The 18,884-nt window shown below is 39.4% G+C and overlaps 1 protein-coding gene across 1 annotated transcript in view; it reads left to right on the forward strand.

The window, feature by feature from the left end:
- The window catches only part of LOC115436593 (receptor-type tyrosine-protein phosphatase F-like), a 256,047-nt gene that overhangs the window by 158,054 nt on the left and 79,109 nt on the right, over positions 1 to 18,884 (forward strand). The window contains 6 exon segments of the mRNA XM_030159483.1: positions 2,266 to 2,535; positions 4,241 to 4,822; positions 5,849 to 5,982; positions 7,240 to 7,384; positions 12,764 to 13,069; positions 15,557 to 15,750. Of these exon segments, the coding sequence (XP_030015343.1) occupies positions 2,266 to 2,535; positions 4,241 to 4,822; positions 5,849 to 5,982; positions 7,240 to 7,384; positions 12,764 to 13,069; positions 15,557 to 15,750 (1,631 nt within the window).

Here is an 18,884-nt window from a genome sequence, read left to right on the forward strand (position 1 = left end):
AAATTGCTGCATATGGAGAGAGATACAGCTGTGTGTGAGAAGACTCAGGTTGTCACTTACATGAGTCAAGCACTAAAAAAAACAAGAAATATTTCTCGGAATACTCAAATGAAAGTCTGTCATGCATTAGTCATACTGGAAATCAGATGTTCAGTCATTTATAGCAGAAAATTGGACCAAGTTCTTCCTTTATCCTCCCTTTTCCCTGGTGTTCAGGCTTGTGATCTCTTCCCATATCTCCCCTCCAACTCCTGTGTATGGTTTGCTTGAGAATGTCATTTCGGTCCCATTCCCAGGCTGGTAGCTCTACTCAGTAGCCCAGTCTGTGTATGTAGAAATCAACCGTGTTACCTGTGAACGTCATGTCATGGTTTAAGTAAATCTGGACTGTAAACGATCTAACATTCACTCATGGGGCCCTAAGTGGAAGTTCATGGGATACTTGCAAAGGGTTAGAGTAAGCTCATACAGGTAAGGCTAAAATGAATGTAGTAGACTTCATCTGAAAGGGAATGTCATCTACTTTCTGTGTCTAAAACATAACTAAGTCTACGTCTGTTGGAAAATGGCTCAAATGTAACCCTCCTCCTCAAGTGGGCCAATAGTGATGTGATGAACATAAAGAGATTGTCTTTGTATTTATCGTTAATGTTCTGTGTTAAACCTTAATTTTGCATGTGTTTCCACCACTGAATAGACTTTTCTGGTGTATACCTATTGGGAAATATTAGCTTTGATTTATCTGGAAAATTACATGAAACAAATTTCAAAGAACAATTTTCCAAAAATGCAGGATTCAGTGTTTTTGTGGCGCGGATCTGATTTGTTAGTAATTCTATGGTTTTGAGCCAAGACGTTAAAGCTTGGATGAGATTATCAGTGTTAAAAAAAACAATAATAATAACGATAACAACAGCTCAGTTATTTTGGCATAAATTCTGGAGTGTGAACCAGGTCCCTCCCTTGTTACAGCGCGGTCCAGAGAACCAGCCTCTTTCCTGACTGGAATCTCAAAAGGTGCTTTTGTGTTTTTCCATTTCAGCACATAATGAGGGGAATAACAAGCGTGGCTGTAACGACGTTCCGGTTCAAATTAGATCGGGGGAGGAGGAGAACGGAGGGGAGGGGGGGGACGAAGGGAAAAAGAAGGTGGAGGGGAGACTCACATTTGAAAATCCATTTTCATGGAGACTGGTGCAAAAGAGCAATTACAGTCAAGGGCTTTCTTTTTTTCTTTTTTTCTAGGAAGACACAGAGATGCTGTAGTGCATTAGGGGAAACAAGCAGTAGAAATTCTGTTGGGATGGTTTCATGCTGTAGTGTTTTCAAATACAACCAACCAGTGAGATACCAGTAATGAGTCCTCACAAGGGAGCTAATGTTTGGCTCCTTTTTTAGCTCCTTCTTCTCCATAATCAAGGTCAAAGAGCTGCTCCTCCTTACATTCAGCTTATACAGTGGTTATGATCAACATGTCAGAAATTTGAGAGGCCTGACACTGATGGATGCTCCTTTGCTATGTCAAGTTTGTTGCGGTTGCCAGAAGTTGCCAGAAAAAGATCTAAAGTGTGTAAATATGGCAGGCATTTCTTATGTATCTTTATTTAGATAGAAAACAAGTCATATGTAAATGCTGTCTGTTTATTCTGGGCCAGCTTTTCAGTATTGCATGGAGCCTCTGCATCGGTGTTTGCCTTGTCCCTGGCGACGTTAACGGGCCCTTCTTGTCTCCATGGGAACCCCTTTTTAATGTCAGCCTATCTGCATATCAGAACTGCACAAAGAGCGGCAGAGAGAGTGAGGGAGAGAGTGTCATAGTGAGAAAGGCAGGCTGAGCAGAAGGAGCCAGAGCGAGGGAGCGGGAGGAGAAATCAAACAATGCCATCTCCACAGGGTCCCTCAATGATGCAACTCTCGCCACCATTTGACACTCTGACAAAAGAGGGCCAGACATAGTCTCCAGCAAAACTGGGCTATTTTTTGATTATATTCCCTATTGTAGGCATGAGGATAAAAAACCCCCTCAAAGTTTTCTTGTGAATTTCCAAAGCCATTTTGTGACAGTCCTATTATTCTCATTGTGCTCAATTGCACAAAAAGCAATCGGCCTCTCTGTTCTGTTAGCTTTTCTGAGTTAGCTTTTAGCCTCTTGCTGTCATACAGGGAAAGACCATTCATCAAATTCCACAAAAAAACAAAACAAAACACACACACTCACCTCATATACATCCTGACTATTCTCCTTCTCCTTCCCCACCCTCTTAGTGCGAAGAGTCCCACCCAGATTCTCCATTCCACCCACAAACCAAGAGGTGATGCCTGGTGGAAGTGTCAACCTAACGTGCGTGGCAGTGGGCTCGCCCATGCCCTACGTCAAATGGACGATGGGTTCGGTGGACCTGACCAAGGAGGAAGAGATGCCAATGGGACGCAACGTTCTGGAGGTTACCAACATCCGCGAGTCGGCCAACTATAGTTGTGTGGCCATCTCCTCCCTGGGCATGATCGAAGCCACTGCTCAGGTCACAGTGAAAGGTGAGAGTTAATGCTGTTCACACAACAGTACATACAAAATATATATATTAAAAATAATTGTGTCATATCAATCACTATATTCATGCACAGTATGCATCTCCCCATCTCGTTTCTGGAATAAGGCAAACTCTACTGATGCTCATCCACAACAGCCAACAAAGACAAAGAAATGCCTGGACATAGTTTTGTATTTTTACCAATCGTGCAATTATTCTATGTGTTAGTTTCAAGTGTTGCATATCGTATGATTCAGGGGAAATACTCTGTATTGGTTTTTTTATTTTTATTTTGACATTGTAATTCATCTTTCCCTAATGCTTGGTCATGTTTTATTTCTTGGGAAACCTGAGTTCAGATATCATCAGCAAAAAACAGAAAAAAAAAAATTACTCCATTGAGGAAGTAAGGTTCTGTTCAGTATCATTGCACACACTGTGAGTCAGCCCAGACTGTAGTAAATCACAATCTCTCACATACAATTTAAAGATTTAAAAATTATGTCTATAATAAATGGTTTAGTGGTTATGTTAGTCAGTAGGGGCTGAAATTACAGGGGAAAAACATGAGAATTTGAAAACACCTTCCTGCTGTACCTCTCGCCTCTGGGTACAAATCAAAGACTAAATATAGATGAACCTGACGTTGTTTTACCCAACTGTGGAAAAAAGGAGAAGCTTCTCTGAGCTTCTGTGTCAAGCCAGCAGCTGGAAAAATAAGCAGTTTGGTCCCATCTGACTGGATTTGAACAATTTTCAATCATGAATTTAACTGTGATACCTGTCTGAAAAAAATGCTATTAGCCAAAGTAGGTAGACATGTCCACGGAAATGCCTAGAATTCTTGTTTCTTCTCAGACCTGTACAGTACAATATGCTGCCCAATGACTAAAATAACTATCAAGCACCTCAGATTTAATGTTTTGTGAAACATGTCCATAGACATCTCAATGCTAGGCTTTTCTCTTGAGGATTAAGATAACGACATGTTCATCTTACCCATGATTATTGCTGCTCCAGTGCAATGTCCTGTGGCTTTTGTGGATGGTAGAAAATAAAGAGTAGACTAGCTTTTTTCTCTTTTACATGTATATTGGAATGTTTGTTGAGTCCCTTTTGTTTAAAATCCAAGTGAGGGTGGTTAATGTGGTTCTACCCACCTGGGTATTTATGATTGTGCAGGTCTGTTGTCTGCCCATTGCATCGCTTCTTATCAGTTGTTGTAGTTGTTGCCTGCATTGATCCAGCCTTCCACTCAACTGATCGATACACAGAATGTCACAGCCATTTAGAGAGACTACAGCAACACAGACCCCCTATTCGTAAAGAAAGCTGTTATGAAGACACACTGTTTTGTTTGGTTTTTGCCATTGACTCTCAATGAGAGCCACTCTTGTAATTTTTTTTGTATTGCCAGTAATAGCCCATCTAGTTATAAAACTCAAAAATGGGATTTTGCTCTAAAGTTTTCATTCATCTGTGGATAATGGTTGCTGACAGTACCATAAGGATTATCTTATGAAACAATCATTTCAGAGCCTTGAGTTGCAGAATAGAAAATAACATGACCAGCTCTACAGGTAATGTTATATATGACTGTCTTCTGTCTGAGTGTTGTTGTGTCAGACATTTAGTGTTTGTCAGATTATGCTCATTTTCTGCAAGTCTCTGCATCAAAGCTAATACCTGTTTTTTCTTCTTCTCTTAAGCATTGCCAAAGCCCCCAACTTCACTCATTGTGACGGAGACCACAGCCACTAGTGTGACTCTGACTTGGGACTCTGGAAACCCAGAACCTGTGTCATACTACATGATCCAGTACAAAGCCAAGACGTCAGACAACGGCTTTCAGGAAGTGGAAGGAGTGGCTACAACCCGTTACAGCATCGGTGGACTTAGCCCCTATTCTGAGTATGAGTTTCGTGTCATGGCCGTCAACAACATCGGCCGGGGACCACCTAGTGACCCTGTGGAGACACGTACAGGTGAACAGGCCCCCTCCTCGCCGCCCCTGCACGTCCAAGCCCGTATGCTGAGCGCCAGTACCATGCTAGTCCAGTGGGAACCACCCGAGGAACCCAACGGGCAAATCCGAGGCTACCGGGTGTACTACAGCTCGGACCTGACAGCTCCGCTCAGTGCTTGGCAGAAGCACAACACGGATGACAGCAGCTTGACAACCATCTCCGGCCTGACTCCTGATATCACCTACAGCCTGAGGGTGCTGGGCTTCACGTCTGTAGGTGATGGGCCACCTTCTGACATACTGCAAGTGAAAACACAGCAAGGAGGTGAGCACCCAGAAACAATGTGTTCCTATGAGATCAGGGTTTTCCCCAAGTTCTCAGAGGCCTAAAGGGTTCTGTGGGGTCCAGCATACTCTGTAAGTTTATGGAAGACTACAGCTCATGGCTCTTCTGCTGTTAGAAAAATAAATGGAAATTAATAGGACTTATTGATTTACATGTTGTAGGTTTAAACTCATTCTGACAGTGTTAATACTTCACACTAGGACAAACACTTTAGTACTAAAGGCCCAGTAATTCTCTCACTGTGTACATGATACTAAATACGAGCATTTACCAGCAAAAAATGCACTCTTAATTATAGATCTGTAACGATGTTGGATGTTTGCTATGATGATACGCTGTCATAGAAGTACTGTCACTGCAGATAAGTGGACACACTGTAAATAATCCCAGATAGTTGTAAAAGTCAGACATATTTGTAAAAATATGTAACCAGTATGCAAAATTTTAGAAATGATGTCACATCTGGTCAACTAACATGTCAAGCATACATAACATCACATTACATTACAACCCAGAAATTGACCAGGTTGCTGTATTTTTATTACTACCATATTGTTATAAAATAAAACATTGGTAAACTTTGGTAAATGTCATAAATAAACAACAGTCAGAAAGCTTAAAAACTAAACTCAGGACTAACTACACCCATTTTTTATTTGTTAGTTTTGATGCCCCTAACATTAATTCTACATTAATTCAGCTCTGATTTTACTCAAATGGCTCAGGTGCTGTATGTACCGCTGGTGTACATTGATGTGCAGGACTAAATAATACACTGTTTTACCTGCCCTTGGTAGTTTTTAAAATTTCATATATATATATAAATACATATTGACCCACAGCAACCCAACAAAAAGAGGTTACTTTTTATGCTTGCAGCTTGAATTAGATAAGCCACAAAGTAAATGTGTTATCATGGAGCATCAAGGATGTGGTTATTACTGCTGACACTGGGGAAATGTGGTGTAAATAATGTGCTCTTCTCTCTCCTCTGTTCGTATTTAGTCCCTGCACAACCGTCCAGTTTTGATGCCGAAGCTGAGCAGGACACCCGCATCATGCTAACGTGGCTGTGGCCTGTACAGGACCCCATCACTAAGTATGAGCTGCAGTACTGGGAGGCTGGATCAGACAACAAGGTTAGAATAACAACATGAATTTGGAACTGTTCTCTAACCTGATGTTCTCTTCTCCACAATGTCTTTATCTGCCTGGGCATCATGTTGTCTGTCTGTCTATGTCTGTCTCGTACGTAAAGTCTGTACATCTGACTTGTATCACCTTTGAGTTATTTATTATTTTGTTATTCTTATTTGTCACTTCATTATTATTCCTAGGTTAGTTTTTGTGTTATTTTTGTGTTATTCTTTTTTATTCAATTACCTGCTACTTTTTTAGGTCTTGTGTTAGTTTTTTTTTTCCAGTAGTTAGTAGTATTATAATTCAGTTTTTCTCATATGTACTCAATTTCTCTCCTTTTTATCTCACTGGCCATTAGGCCATGAGGTAGAGTTACCATATAGCTACTGTTGAGCACTGATTGGAAGTCATGGACTTTCATTTGGGCTTCATTTGGTTTCATTAACCTTGAGTGACCTTGAAGGGTCAAACTCAAGGTCACCAATGTATAGAATTCAACAATCTTCTTCTCTGAAGCTACTCATTGGATTAATTTGAAATTTTAAATGTATCTTCCTTGGAACTGTCTACAAAGTTTGTTCATGGTTTTGAGACATTTAGATTTTTTTTTGCATTTTTTAAGAATTATTGAGATGTTAAAATGTACCTTTGTTTATAATGGGTCATATTTTATTGCTTATAACATGGAAAGGGCTAGAGATATAAATATAGTTACTATTGAGCACTGATAGGAAGCCATATATGGACTTTGATTTAATTAGTTGAGTACTCCTCCAGTGAAAGTACCACCCACTTCTGTTGGAAGATTGATCTCCTGCATCAAGACCACAGGGCTCTAACACCGCGGCAGAACCTGACAACCTCACAAATTCAAGTTGTTATTGATTCTTGATAGAACATGCCGGTGAGATACGGGGCCATTGGTCCTATTTTTAATATTCTTCTGTTGGACAGCAGACGAATGAATGTTGAACTTTTATGATGCAGCTGCAGTACTGCTGTAGTACTGCAGTCAGCTCCCCAGCTGATGTGACAGATTTACTGTAGTTGCTGGCAGCAGCAGTTGATGTGGTCTCACTGCATTTCATTGAACCCTGCTGGACGTCCACACTGGTTGAAACCAAAAGAGAAGATCAACTCTGACCGTGTTCTCTACTTTCTACCCATGAAAAACTGAAATAGGCTTTCACTGGAGGATTATTTGGTTCATGTCTAATCCATTGACCTTTTTTGTTTGTTATTAACTCCTCCCTCAGATACATGTCTCCTTCAACCCGACGGGTTCCCATGCTGTAGAGGGTCTTAAACCAGACACTCTGTACCGTTTCTCCCTGGCAGCCCGTTCTGAAGTGGGTTTAGGTGTCTACACCCAGCCCATTGAGGCTCGCACCGCCCAGTCCAGTAAGTCTTTTCCTCCTCGTCATCATCTGTCCTACTTCCTATTTGTCCACTAACTGGGAACTTTTGTAGATTAAGAGTTGCTGCGGCTGGCTGCTACAGGTTTAGGGTTTTTTGTTTTTTTCAGAGCGCCAGAAAGTTTACTTTCATAGAGTTGAATTCAGATAGCATTGGACAACTTGAATGTCAAGTCAGTTTCAGCGCAACAATGAAGTGCTAACAGTGCAGGCGTCCTGGTCTGCTTTCACGCTTTCACCACCTCCCTTCTGTCATCAACACTAACCCTCCTGTCCATCTATGTGAGGGCAGGTCCTGTATTCAGTGTCAAAGGTATGTTTAATATGTCTTGTTCCCACATGTGTGACCTGTGCTGTGTCATTTTTAGCTCATTCCTTATATCATTATGTGCTTTTACGTTTGCAGCACTCAAAATGTCATTCTCTGCCAGTAGACGGCAGATATTTTTGCTGCTTATACCCCCTCACCTCAGGGTTCAGGTTATTTTGAGTGAATTTGTGCCTTCCACATACAGACACTGTGTAGAACTACATTTAATGAAAAACAAATAGTTCCGTCATTAAAAAAAAATAAAAATGGATAAATAATTAAAACCTTTTGTAGCAAGGTACAAATGAATTGTTTTAGTCTGATGTACTGCACTGTGCGTTATTAGGGATAGTACAGAACATCTATTGTATCTTCACTGTAGATAAATAAGCACATTACTGTATATTGGCACATACAGTATGAAACAAATTAAGAAATATCCAAAGCAACACCATATGAACTGCTTGCACATTTTCCGTCACAATTGTGTCCAGTCAGTGACAGGATCAGAGGGGTTCTACCATTTGAAAAAAAAAGATATCTCTCTTATGAATCTCTTCCTATTAGGACAGACAGAATCAGTGCAGAGATAACACCTCTGACAACCACCGCGTTATATAACTGTCAGTTTGACTGGCGATATTTCTCTGTCCTGGTGACTCTTGTTAGACGCAAGGACACAGAATTTGTATTTTATGCAGTGGTGGGTGGGTTAGTGTGCATTAAAATAAGCTACTGTCTGTTTCCAAGGCAGACAGAGGTTGAGTTTGACAGTTTCTAGTGCTGCATTTCAATGTTTAGTTTTAATTTCTGTTGTTTGTTTGTTTGTTTATTTATTTATTTATCACAAGTCAGAGCAATGAACATAACTGAGCTGTATAACCTTAAACACTATTACCCAATTAAGGACATGACAGCCTGTAAAAATTGTTCTTAATTATGTCATATCTGGACAAAAATTCAGATCTTTATTCATTTAAAGTAACAGTTGTGAATGCTAGTAGGGCCAAATCGATTATGATAATTTTTTTATTGTCAAATGATTATAATGTCCATTGTTTTCTGTTTTAATAAATGAGTTGTTGCTGAAAAAAAAAAAATTGATCAGCGTTTCCCAGAGTCTAAGATGACATCCTCAAATACCTTACAATGTCCAAACATATTCACATTTATGTCACAGAGGAGGAAAGGAACCTCCTGTCAGAATGTCAGCGTCAGTTGGGGAGATTTGACTAATTTCCATGGAAAAGATTGCTCAAATTGATCAATCACTGGTGAAAATAGTTGAGAGATAATTGATTAAACTTCCATTTATGCTAATCAGGCAATAAAAATCGAAAAGCATACAAATAGATTCTAACAAAACTACCAAGATTTTCTGCAGTATTACCAAATATAATGGAATAAATAGTACAGATATGAGTAGAATAGAATAAATCTTTATTGTCACTGTCACAGGAACAATGAAAATTCGTGTAGCAGCTCTTCATTGTTTAGCAGCAAAAAAGGATTGTTTAAAAAATATCACACAAAATACTGAAAAATGTTAGCAATATACGAAAACTACAAGATAAAATATTATACATATACTACTAAAGTACTACAAAAACTACTGAAATATAGAAAAAGGTTATTCTATACTACAGATGAGAAATATGTTCAACAATTAAGGATATATACAGACAATATAGGTTATATACAGGTAAGATTAAGAAAAAAAATGTGGTATGGTAATGATTTATAGTGTTATATATGTAAAATGTGTGAAAAGTACATTTTAAGTGAGTAACGGCACCTCTACAAACTTATAACTTGAACAGCTAAGTTAACGACGTATTAAGACTGATCACATGTGGATCCATGATGTGAATATACTTCAAATGTATGTGAGAGAACTGGAGTTAGATCCCCTTCCCCTATTTACTCCTCTCTGTCTTTTCATCCACTGAGTTTTCAACAGGACCTCAGTACCATTAAGTCTTCTACAAATCACTACTATTGTTTTGATTCCGTTAATACTCGTAGAGTCGTCAGGTCACTGTAGTTTCCCGTGGATCTGTGACCGCCTCATGAGACTCGCCTCTCTTCTGTTAAACCCTAATATTTTTGGAAAACGTGGGCTTCGTGTTCCAGTTTATTGGATTGTTATTGGAGCTCACTGCTCATTGCTCTGGTTATTACACAAGATGGTTTCCCAGGCATGCTTTTGTAGAAACACCTTGTTTTGAATTGTATTTTCTTGGTTCATTTTATTGAAGTTTGTTTAGAGATGAATAAGTTGTTGACTGAGATAGATGCATGAAATGTATGAATGCAGTTGTGTTTCTTGTCAGTGTTGTTTTTGTTCCCTATTTTGAAATTGTGTATTGTTTTTATGTTTTGACCTCAAGACTCAAGAGCATCTATCTATCTATCTATCTATCTATCTATCTATCTATCTATCTATCTATCTATCTATCTATCTATCTATCTATCTATCTATATATATATATATATATATATATATATATATATATATATGTATATATAATTTACTATTATATATAATTTAATCTTAGTTATTGCAGTAATATAATTATTCTACACAGCAGCAATGTAGCTGCAGATTGTAGACTCTAGAACTCTGGTTATGTTTACATGTGACACCATTTTTTTATTGAGTTAACAGCATAAGAGGGTGGACAGAACATAACTGTCAAAGCTGTAACTAAACATTAAAGGAGTGACATTTTGCTTTTTTTTAAATGGAGTTACGCATTTTAAAAGATTTCCTTGTGCTCTGCATAAACTGTAAATGCTATGCTTGAGTCTGAATTCTTCATTAATTCAACTCTACAGGTCCATCTTCAACCCTATTTCTGAGTAATGACACTAGAAAGGTCATTTTGAGCGCTGGCCCTTTAAATGCAAATGAGCCACTTCAAGCCCCACCCCTCCAGGTTGTTGGCTGTGCTTCTCTGTCATGTTCAGCCACTTGTGTTTGTTACTACAACCAACAACTGAACATTTTAGGTAATCGGCTCGAAGTTTGGACATATTTTCAGTATGGACTACAACCGTTGCTGCTGATGAACAATTATGGCATACTCTGAGAAATGTTCGTCTGAAGTTTTGACCTTATATTTACAAATGTGGTGATGTAACTAGTTATAAAACATAACAAATCAAGCAGGAATTGAAACGGGTGTTAGAAATCCAATCAATTTTTGCCCAAATGAATATAAAGATAGCTTCGCAACACCCAGAGGGTTAAAATTCAAACTTTATGTACTATTAGGGTCCAAATACACAAATAAATGAACCAAAGACTATGACCCCTTTAAAATAGAAAAGTGCCATAGTGAAATATCTCCTCCAAATACTGTGTAAGTCTTAACTTCTTAAACTAAACACACAAACATTGTTTCACAATTTCAAACTTTTCCAAACCAGTTCCTGGTATCTTCAACCAGTAGGATTAGTCAACAAGAAGCACGTCTAGACAAATAGTACAAGGTGACATGTTCTTATGATTAGCAAACCAAACCATTACAAGCTCTAACTTGCAAAGTTCCCAAACCAAATGAAAATCAGACTCAGAATGTGTCACACGGAGACAGAAAACCTTGAAGTCAACCAGAGAAAAGAGCAAAAACTGAAAACATAACATCACATCTTTGCATTTTTATACATCTCTAGTTAAAAGGAAGTTCAAGTGATCTTCCTTCAGGGGAAAATATCGACACAATGTGCATTTTTACAGTTTTTCAGTGGTTTTAAGATTTTTTCAGCAGTACCAGATAACTTTAAACTATAATAATACTATGCTTAGTCAATATTTGGTGTCAAGATAAATAGCGGAGGCATGAATTTTTGAGAATGTAAGGTCTTTTGGTTCTTTAGGTAACAAATTATTTATGATGATAATTTAAACCTCAGCAACAACTATTTCCATGAATGTATGGTGGGAAAAAAATGATCCTTAGAGTTTCTGTGTTCCATGCAAAGTTCAACGCAATTCAGTGAAAAATAAACTGAATTGAGAGGCGAGAGTACATACACTAATGATGAAGTTTAACTCTGAGGGTTCAGGAAAACCCTATTTGGAGTAGAGCTGTAGGATTTTGCAAGGTGCCATGAATTTGATGATCTGTGACATGAACAGGGAGATTTAGGTGTGTCAAACAACCTCTGTTCTTCCCAATTTCCTAATGTACCAGCCATTTTAAGACTGAAATCATAAAGCTGCAGTGCTGCTGTTATTACTGTAGCCATGCAAATCAAAGGGATAACGCTCCATCTGATAATGATAATGATTTTTTTTAATTCTCTGTGACTGTTGCCTCTAAACAGAAGCTGACAGCGGGTGAAATCTTCATAACTGTTATCAATTATGAAATTACAGCTTCGCGTATGACTTAGGAGAAAAAGCCATTGCATCACAGCTGCAGCTTTGAACAGGGTCAATGTGCGAACACCAGTCAACACCATGGAGCGCTCGTTCACACACGAGGGCATCGCCAGAGTTTATCACTCCCCCAGTACACTGCTAGAGGCAGAGAGGGCATTTAGGGACAAATTAGATCTTTACAAAAACAGCACCTTGTAAAATTTTGGCACATTTTATATTCTGTTCACCCCCCCTGCTGTCGTTTTATGGCCTCTTGCATGAATGTAGTGCAGATGCAATAGTCTCTCAGTCTGGAGGCAGAATGAATAAAGAAGCTTTTTGTATGCAGTATGAACATTTCAATATTACAGTTAAGTTTGCAGTGAGGTTATTATTAAAAACATAACCTACTCTATGTGTGTTAATGATTTGTGAATAGCGCCAGCCTTGAAAGTGACTCAAAAATGTTTTAAGATAGAGGTCACGGAGTAGACTGACTGGGCTTTTTTACATTTAAAAATATTCCATACTTTGAGGAAAAGATCTACTACGTTTTTATTTTCGCATTAACTTCTTTACAAAAAGCTTCCTTGTTTTGCATTCTGTTCGCTTGTGTTTTAGTTCATTTTGTGTTTGCTTGATCCGTGCCCCTCCTCCGTGTGGTTGTGCTTCCCTTCCCCATACAGCCCCATCAGCCCCCCCTCAGGAGGTCAACCTGGTTAGCCTGAGCTCCACCAGCCTCAAGGTGAGTTGGGTGGCTCCACCCGCCGCTAGTCGCCACGGCGCTATCGTGCGCTACACAGTCAGCTACCAGGCCCTGGCCGGAGAGGACACGGAGCGACACGAGGTGACGGGCATCGGTGCGGACGCCACCAGCTACGTGCTGGAGGGCCTGGAGAAGTGGACTGAGTATCAGGTGTGGGTGAGGGCACACACTGACGTGGGCCCAGGCCCAGAGAGCGCCCCGGTGAGGATGAGAACCAAAGAGGATGGTAGGTTTGACTCGACCCCTGAAGCTCAATGCTCTCAGACTCTTCACATGTCTTGGGCTCGGGGCTGCCTCTTCTCCTTCACTCACATGCTGTAAACCTCTGTGTTCTGTTGATGACTTATGCATTAATGAGGCAGTAGCTGTAACAGATGGACTCCTCTTTTTTTCCTCTCTCCAGGTTGTATTCTCTAACTTGAACATTTCAAATCTACAGCAGCTTAAGGCTCCTCTCCTCTGGGCTCAGTTGTTCAGAAACTTTAACCTTGAAAACTCATTATTACGACCATCCAGGATCAGTTCATCCATCTGTCTTACTCATAATGCCTTGGATTTGATCACCTTTTTTCAAATACAAAATACCAGCACTTCATTGGGTTTTCAGGTTGGTTAGATGCTGTGGTGGTGGTCATTGTGATTTCACCATCTTTGCAATAGAAATATATCAAACCTGGTTATACTTATTGTCAAAGTGTTTTTATCACAATTTTCTTTTACTTCCAGAGACCCAAGAAAGTAAGTGTTTTGCATGTTTTTACATTAAATAATTGCCTTGATTGGAAACAGCATGATGCAATAGTTTTTTTCAGATGCATATTTTTTTAATGGAATATCCTTTGCGGTGGACAGTTTTATTTATTTATTTAAAGTAAAGTTGTGAAATTCCTGTCCCCCACACAGGACAAAAATGCATTACTGGGTCTCAGGAGGTTACATGGTACAGGGGTACAACTTAAGTGCAAGGGTGGCGTCAAGTGCACAAGTTTTACTCCCAAAAAAAAAAAAAATCTCTAATTCTATAATTTCGGATCATAATTATTGTATCTTTGTAAATAATTTTCAAAAGCGAAAACAGAAGATACATAAACATCACCCAAACCAAACATATTAAAGGTTAGCTCAACATCAGAACCAAGACTAGATTATGTCACATAATTCCATTTGAGAATCTTTTTTTTTCCTGTATGATCAACACATTTTCCACATTTGATCAGATGTGATCAGATGACTTCTGAACAGCTGGGCTCTGGTCGAATGCTCTTCTCCAATTCCTCTTGCTTTCACTGTTAAAATGTCTTGTTTCTTCCTTCTGTTCTGTTAGCGTAGAAGTGAAGCAGGACTCCTCCCATCTTGGTCTTGTTCGTCTCTTTCACACTTGTTTCTCCTTTTGTTTGCAGTGTGATAGAGAGTGGCTCCTCCTAAGAGAGACTCATCTATAATTAATGTGTTTGAAGTTTGCTGCAACACAGCTAATTTCATACCAGAATTAAGGGCATTACAGAAATTGCTAGACCACATGCTGGCCCCGCATAGGGTATTTTGGGGACACAGTACATGTCTGAAGAGAACCAGCGATTATTTTCGATATACAGCCAATTTCTAGTATCATTTCCTTCTTCGGAGCAATCAAGTCTATAAAAGAGCTCACGAGTTATTATTTTGATCGTTTTTGGCTCCTCATCACAAAACACCATGATGTGAGGAGAATCACTGGCTCAGCATTTTTTGACTCCTTCCTGTATCTCACTGTCTGTCCTTCTCTTGTATTGTTGCCAGAGAGTGGCAAAAGCACACACATTATTTACTCCAAGTACACACACTTGTGTAAAAATAGGCTCTAGTGAAAGTAGAAGCAACCCATTTACTTCAGATAAAAAGAGAAAAAAATCCAGGCTTTGGATTATACTCAAAGGCCTTTGAATGACATTTCTAGTGCCTGTTTATGTGCAAAACTAAGTGAATCTCACGTGAGTCCTTGTGTGAAAAAGCACGGTATGTATTTTCCACTACTAGACCTCTCTCAATAAAATAATACAAAAGGCACAATTGCGGGTCTTTCACTTCCATTATTAGCTTTTACATTTAAGGCTGTAAATGTATGTGCTGTGTGACTGAACCTAGTCACTCACACATTTTGCTAAGAGATAACTCAACAAAAGAGCTTCCGTTTTTTTTCCACATCATATTATAGAATTTAATTGTAGTTAAAAGGTATAAAAGTAATGTCAGAGTTAACATAAGAAAACAACATATGGCACTGTTGACAGGCAACTGAATGAAAAAGGTTCATAAGTGAATACGTTACAGTTTTCACAGAATTTGAACATTGTTAGAAGCATCTGATAATGATATATAATATGATATAAACAAGTCAACAAAATATATAATGTAGGCCTTTGTTTGTAAATGCTACATGATGTGGATTTAATGTAATTCTAATTTTGAAAACATTAAATTCAGTAATGCAGGTCTAGTCTAAGTGATCATCTTTGTGTGTTTTTTATGTGCTTTCTTATGTTTCTGTGTCAGTTTTGACATCAGGAAGGAATGCAAAGATGCAAAATAAATAATAGTAATAATAGAAAGTACCAACATATGTCACAAAATGGAGGTAAATGTGTGCGATAACTAAAAAGTCAATTCCAGATACCTAGAATCTACTTGAGTACAGTGATGGAGAATGTGTACTGTGTTACTTCCTGTCCTCCAGTGCCCGGAGCGCCGCCCAGGAAGCTGGAGGTGGAGGCAATAAACTCCACAGCGATCCGGGTCACCTGGAAGCCACCGCTGCCGGGGAAGCAGCACGGCCAGATCCGAGGCTACCAAGTGATCTTCTCCCGGCTTGAAAACGGCGAACCGCGAGGCCAGCCTAACATCATGGATGTGGCTTTGCCGGAGGCTCAGGTACTGGATGATGCTCTACTCGTGTCCGGGTTTTTTTGGTTTTTTTTCCCTCCTCTCTTTTTCTCTGTCTGTCACTGTCTATAGCTGTCCCCCATTCATTTTCATATTATTTCCATTCCCTGTTTCCTTCCATTCCCTGAGTTCACACTTCATTTCCTCCACGCCGCCTGACACACATGGAATTTTCTCTGCCGTCTACCCTCCATCCTTTTTTTCATCTTTCTCCATATGTGACATTTGACTCTAAATTGGTACCCTGCTCCCACAGCTTTGGATTAGCTGTCGTAACAAGATACATTCTAATTCTACAGTAATAGCTATTAAATATTTTATATGTGTTACATCAGGATGGGGCTTAGTGGAATCAATGCACCTCTCCTTGTGGTTTTAGCAGTAATACATATGCACCACCTTGTTACCATGTTTATAAATTAGACTTATTTTCCTGTCATCGTCCTTCACACATTAATGCAGGCAGCTCCAAATCGCCCAAAGCCGTGCAACACAGTGAGATGGATGAAAGATTGTAATCCTTAAGAGGGATTCAGAGATTCATGAATATCTTAAAACCAAAAAAAACCCACTGTCACTTTTTTTCCCTCTGTCTTTCGGTGAGGAGGGACAAGCTTAAGAGCCTACTTGTGATTGTTTGCCGGGAGTAACGTTTGCGCTAACACGCATTCGCTCTGCAACCCTCGATGGCCTCCAACAAAAACATCTAATTTAAACAAGTAAGCGCTCCCAGGCCGCAGGACCGCTAGAATCTGAGCAGTATGTGTGTGTGTTTGTGCGTGTGTTTGTGTGTGTATGTTTGTGTCTCTAAGCAGCATTCACTGATAAATGTTTAGCTGCAGTATTTAGGGAGAACAGCAGGTTGCTGGTTCAGTTCCCAGGCAGTGCGTGCTGCTGTGCCCTTGAGTGAAGCTATTAACCCTCATTTGCTTTGGCGAACACCCCCGCTGTCTTCAGTCTTATCTTTACAAACGAGGAGGCGCCATCGAAGTCACCTTGGAGTGACGTTTCAAGTGTGCTTTATCCCAAGTGACGCTAAGTATGAACCCGTAAAAGGGCACCGCAAAAGTGTTCAATGCACAAGGATTTTTGTGTAGCTGTCAAACCACCCAAGCTGTCCATATCACACGGGACTCCATATCCACTCCTAAGCATGTAATTAATTAACATTAAGTTAATTTTAACTCAGCATTCTGGGCTAAATCTATTCAAGTGGCTCTGGTTGACTTCACCTGGCCCGGCCTGTACATCTGGCCAATTAGTCCTTCAGCTCCCAATCAGGGCTGGGAACCAAACTGACTCTGTAAAGGCACTGACTGACTTGCATACATACACTTGAGTATGTGAAAATACCCCGTCAATGTGCACCAAATGTTGACATCAGTGTCAGTGAGACAATAAACACACAGTTTGTACCAAATCAGATCACACTGGGGATAATTTGGTAGTTTAACAACACATTAAACAAACAAGTTCCCCATTAATTCCTATTAATTACCTTGGTGCCATGAACTAATTTGTCCTTCCACACTTTGCTGATGAACTGAAAATAGTTTTGCACTTTTCATAATAACATAAAAGATCTCTCAATAATTTTTTTTTTTTTTTTTTTTTTGCGTCACTGCTTCTGAAAGACTTAAGCCTTGTACGCAGAACACCACCTATCAAAGAGAATACCTGTTCCCCTGGTCAAATCAACATACAGTTTGTGTGGTTTGGTGTCCTTTTGAAGCTGTGAAAATGCTATGTATAAGCTTCTGGCACTAACTCGTACACTCATAAAATAGCACCTTTAAGCTATTCATATACAAGGCTGGCTTCAACCGAAAAAGAACAAGCTGCATAATTTACATCGCAACAACATTGGCCTCACATCTTATGGCCAATGTAAAGCAGGAGTAGTTCACTCAGATACACAAATATAAGACCTGAGACTCACAGAAAGGAGAGACAGAAGGAACATGTAACCTATAGTATATCAGCTGATCTGCATTGGAACACATACAATACACTTCTCTTTTTACATGAAAGGAAACATATTTTTAACTGTGAATCCACCTGAGAACCAGGGGTGGACTCTGGAGAGGATGGATCTGTGGCAAAGTGAAAAGGAATGAGAATAATGGTAGTTTTTATTCCTCAGCGGCAGCAAAATACATGATGCAAACTAAGATAAACAAACATATATATAAACAAATGGACTTCAGTGCACTTGTTACTTAGCAATGTTAATGCTAAAAACTACCCATACTAATTTTATGTATGCAACATTCAGCAAACAGCGCCACTAGTGAATGAACTAAAGCGCTGTTGCTCATGATATGATGGAGCTTTATATTATCCACTCAATGTGCACTATCACGATTTTTATTGTTTTATTTGTTGATATTATGTTAAGAACTTCAAGGCACAGTAAATAGATCTGTTTTGTGCTTTAAAACTGCTGTGACTATAAATATATCAGAATGTTGAAACATAAAACTGACACACATCAGTTAGTATATGCTGGTACATATTAAAACCTAGAGGACCTGATAATAAAACTAATGAATTGTACTGTACCAAGTAAAGTAATTTTTTGTTTTGTTAAAATTTTACACGGGGGGGAACTTGTATTGACCGTTTTATAGAGTCCATCCCCTTTGTTTTAGAACAGCATTGTTCAGTCTTGAGGAAAAAAAAAAAAAAAAAAAAGGGGGGGGTGGGGGGGGCTGTTTTTTTGGACATGTTTTTTGTTTTTCCTTTTCAACATGTTGAGTGCAGCTTTTTCATGATGAAAACCTGAACTGAACATGACCCTACTTGTTGTGCAAACAATACTCCCCACCATGTCTCATTTAAGCCAGGTTCACACAATAAACACAAAAGACTCACACTGCAAGTTTGGCTCTCGCGAAAGGATTCTCAGGTTCCAGACTGGTGTCCAGGATGGCTCTGACACATGCAGCCCCTCCCTGGATCAAACCTGAATTTGCCCTTCATCCCACTGCATCTTCCTCTCTTCCTCCTACACTTTTTTCACATGGCCTCCTTTTGCACTCTCCCTGACTCAGAGGCTGGTTGAATAAATACCGTGCTTGCGTGCAGGTCGGTTACCCTTGATTGAGTCATCCCAACAGATT

The sequence above is a fragment of the Sphaeramia orbicularis genome, chromosome 17 (genome assembly GCF_902148855.1).
Source record: "Sphaeramia orbicularis chromosome 17, fSphaOr1.1, whole genome shotgun sequence".
In the NCBI taxonomy this organism is placed as follows: domain Eukaryota; kingdom Metazoa; phylum Chordata; class Actinopteri; order Kurtiformes; family Apogonidae; genus Sphaeramia; species Sphaeramia orbicularis.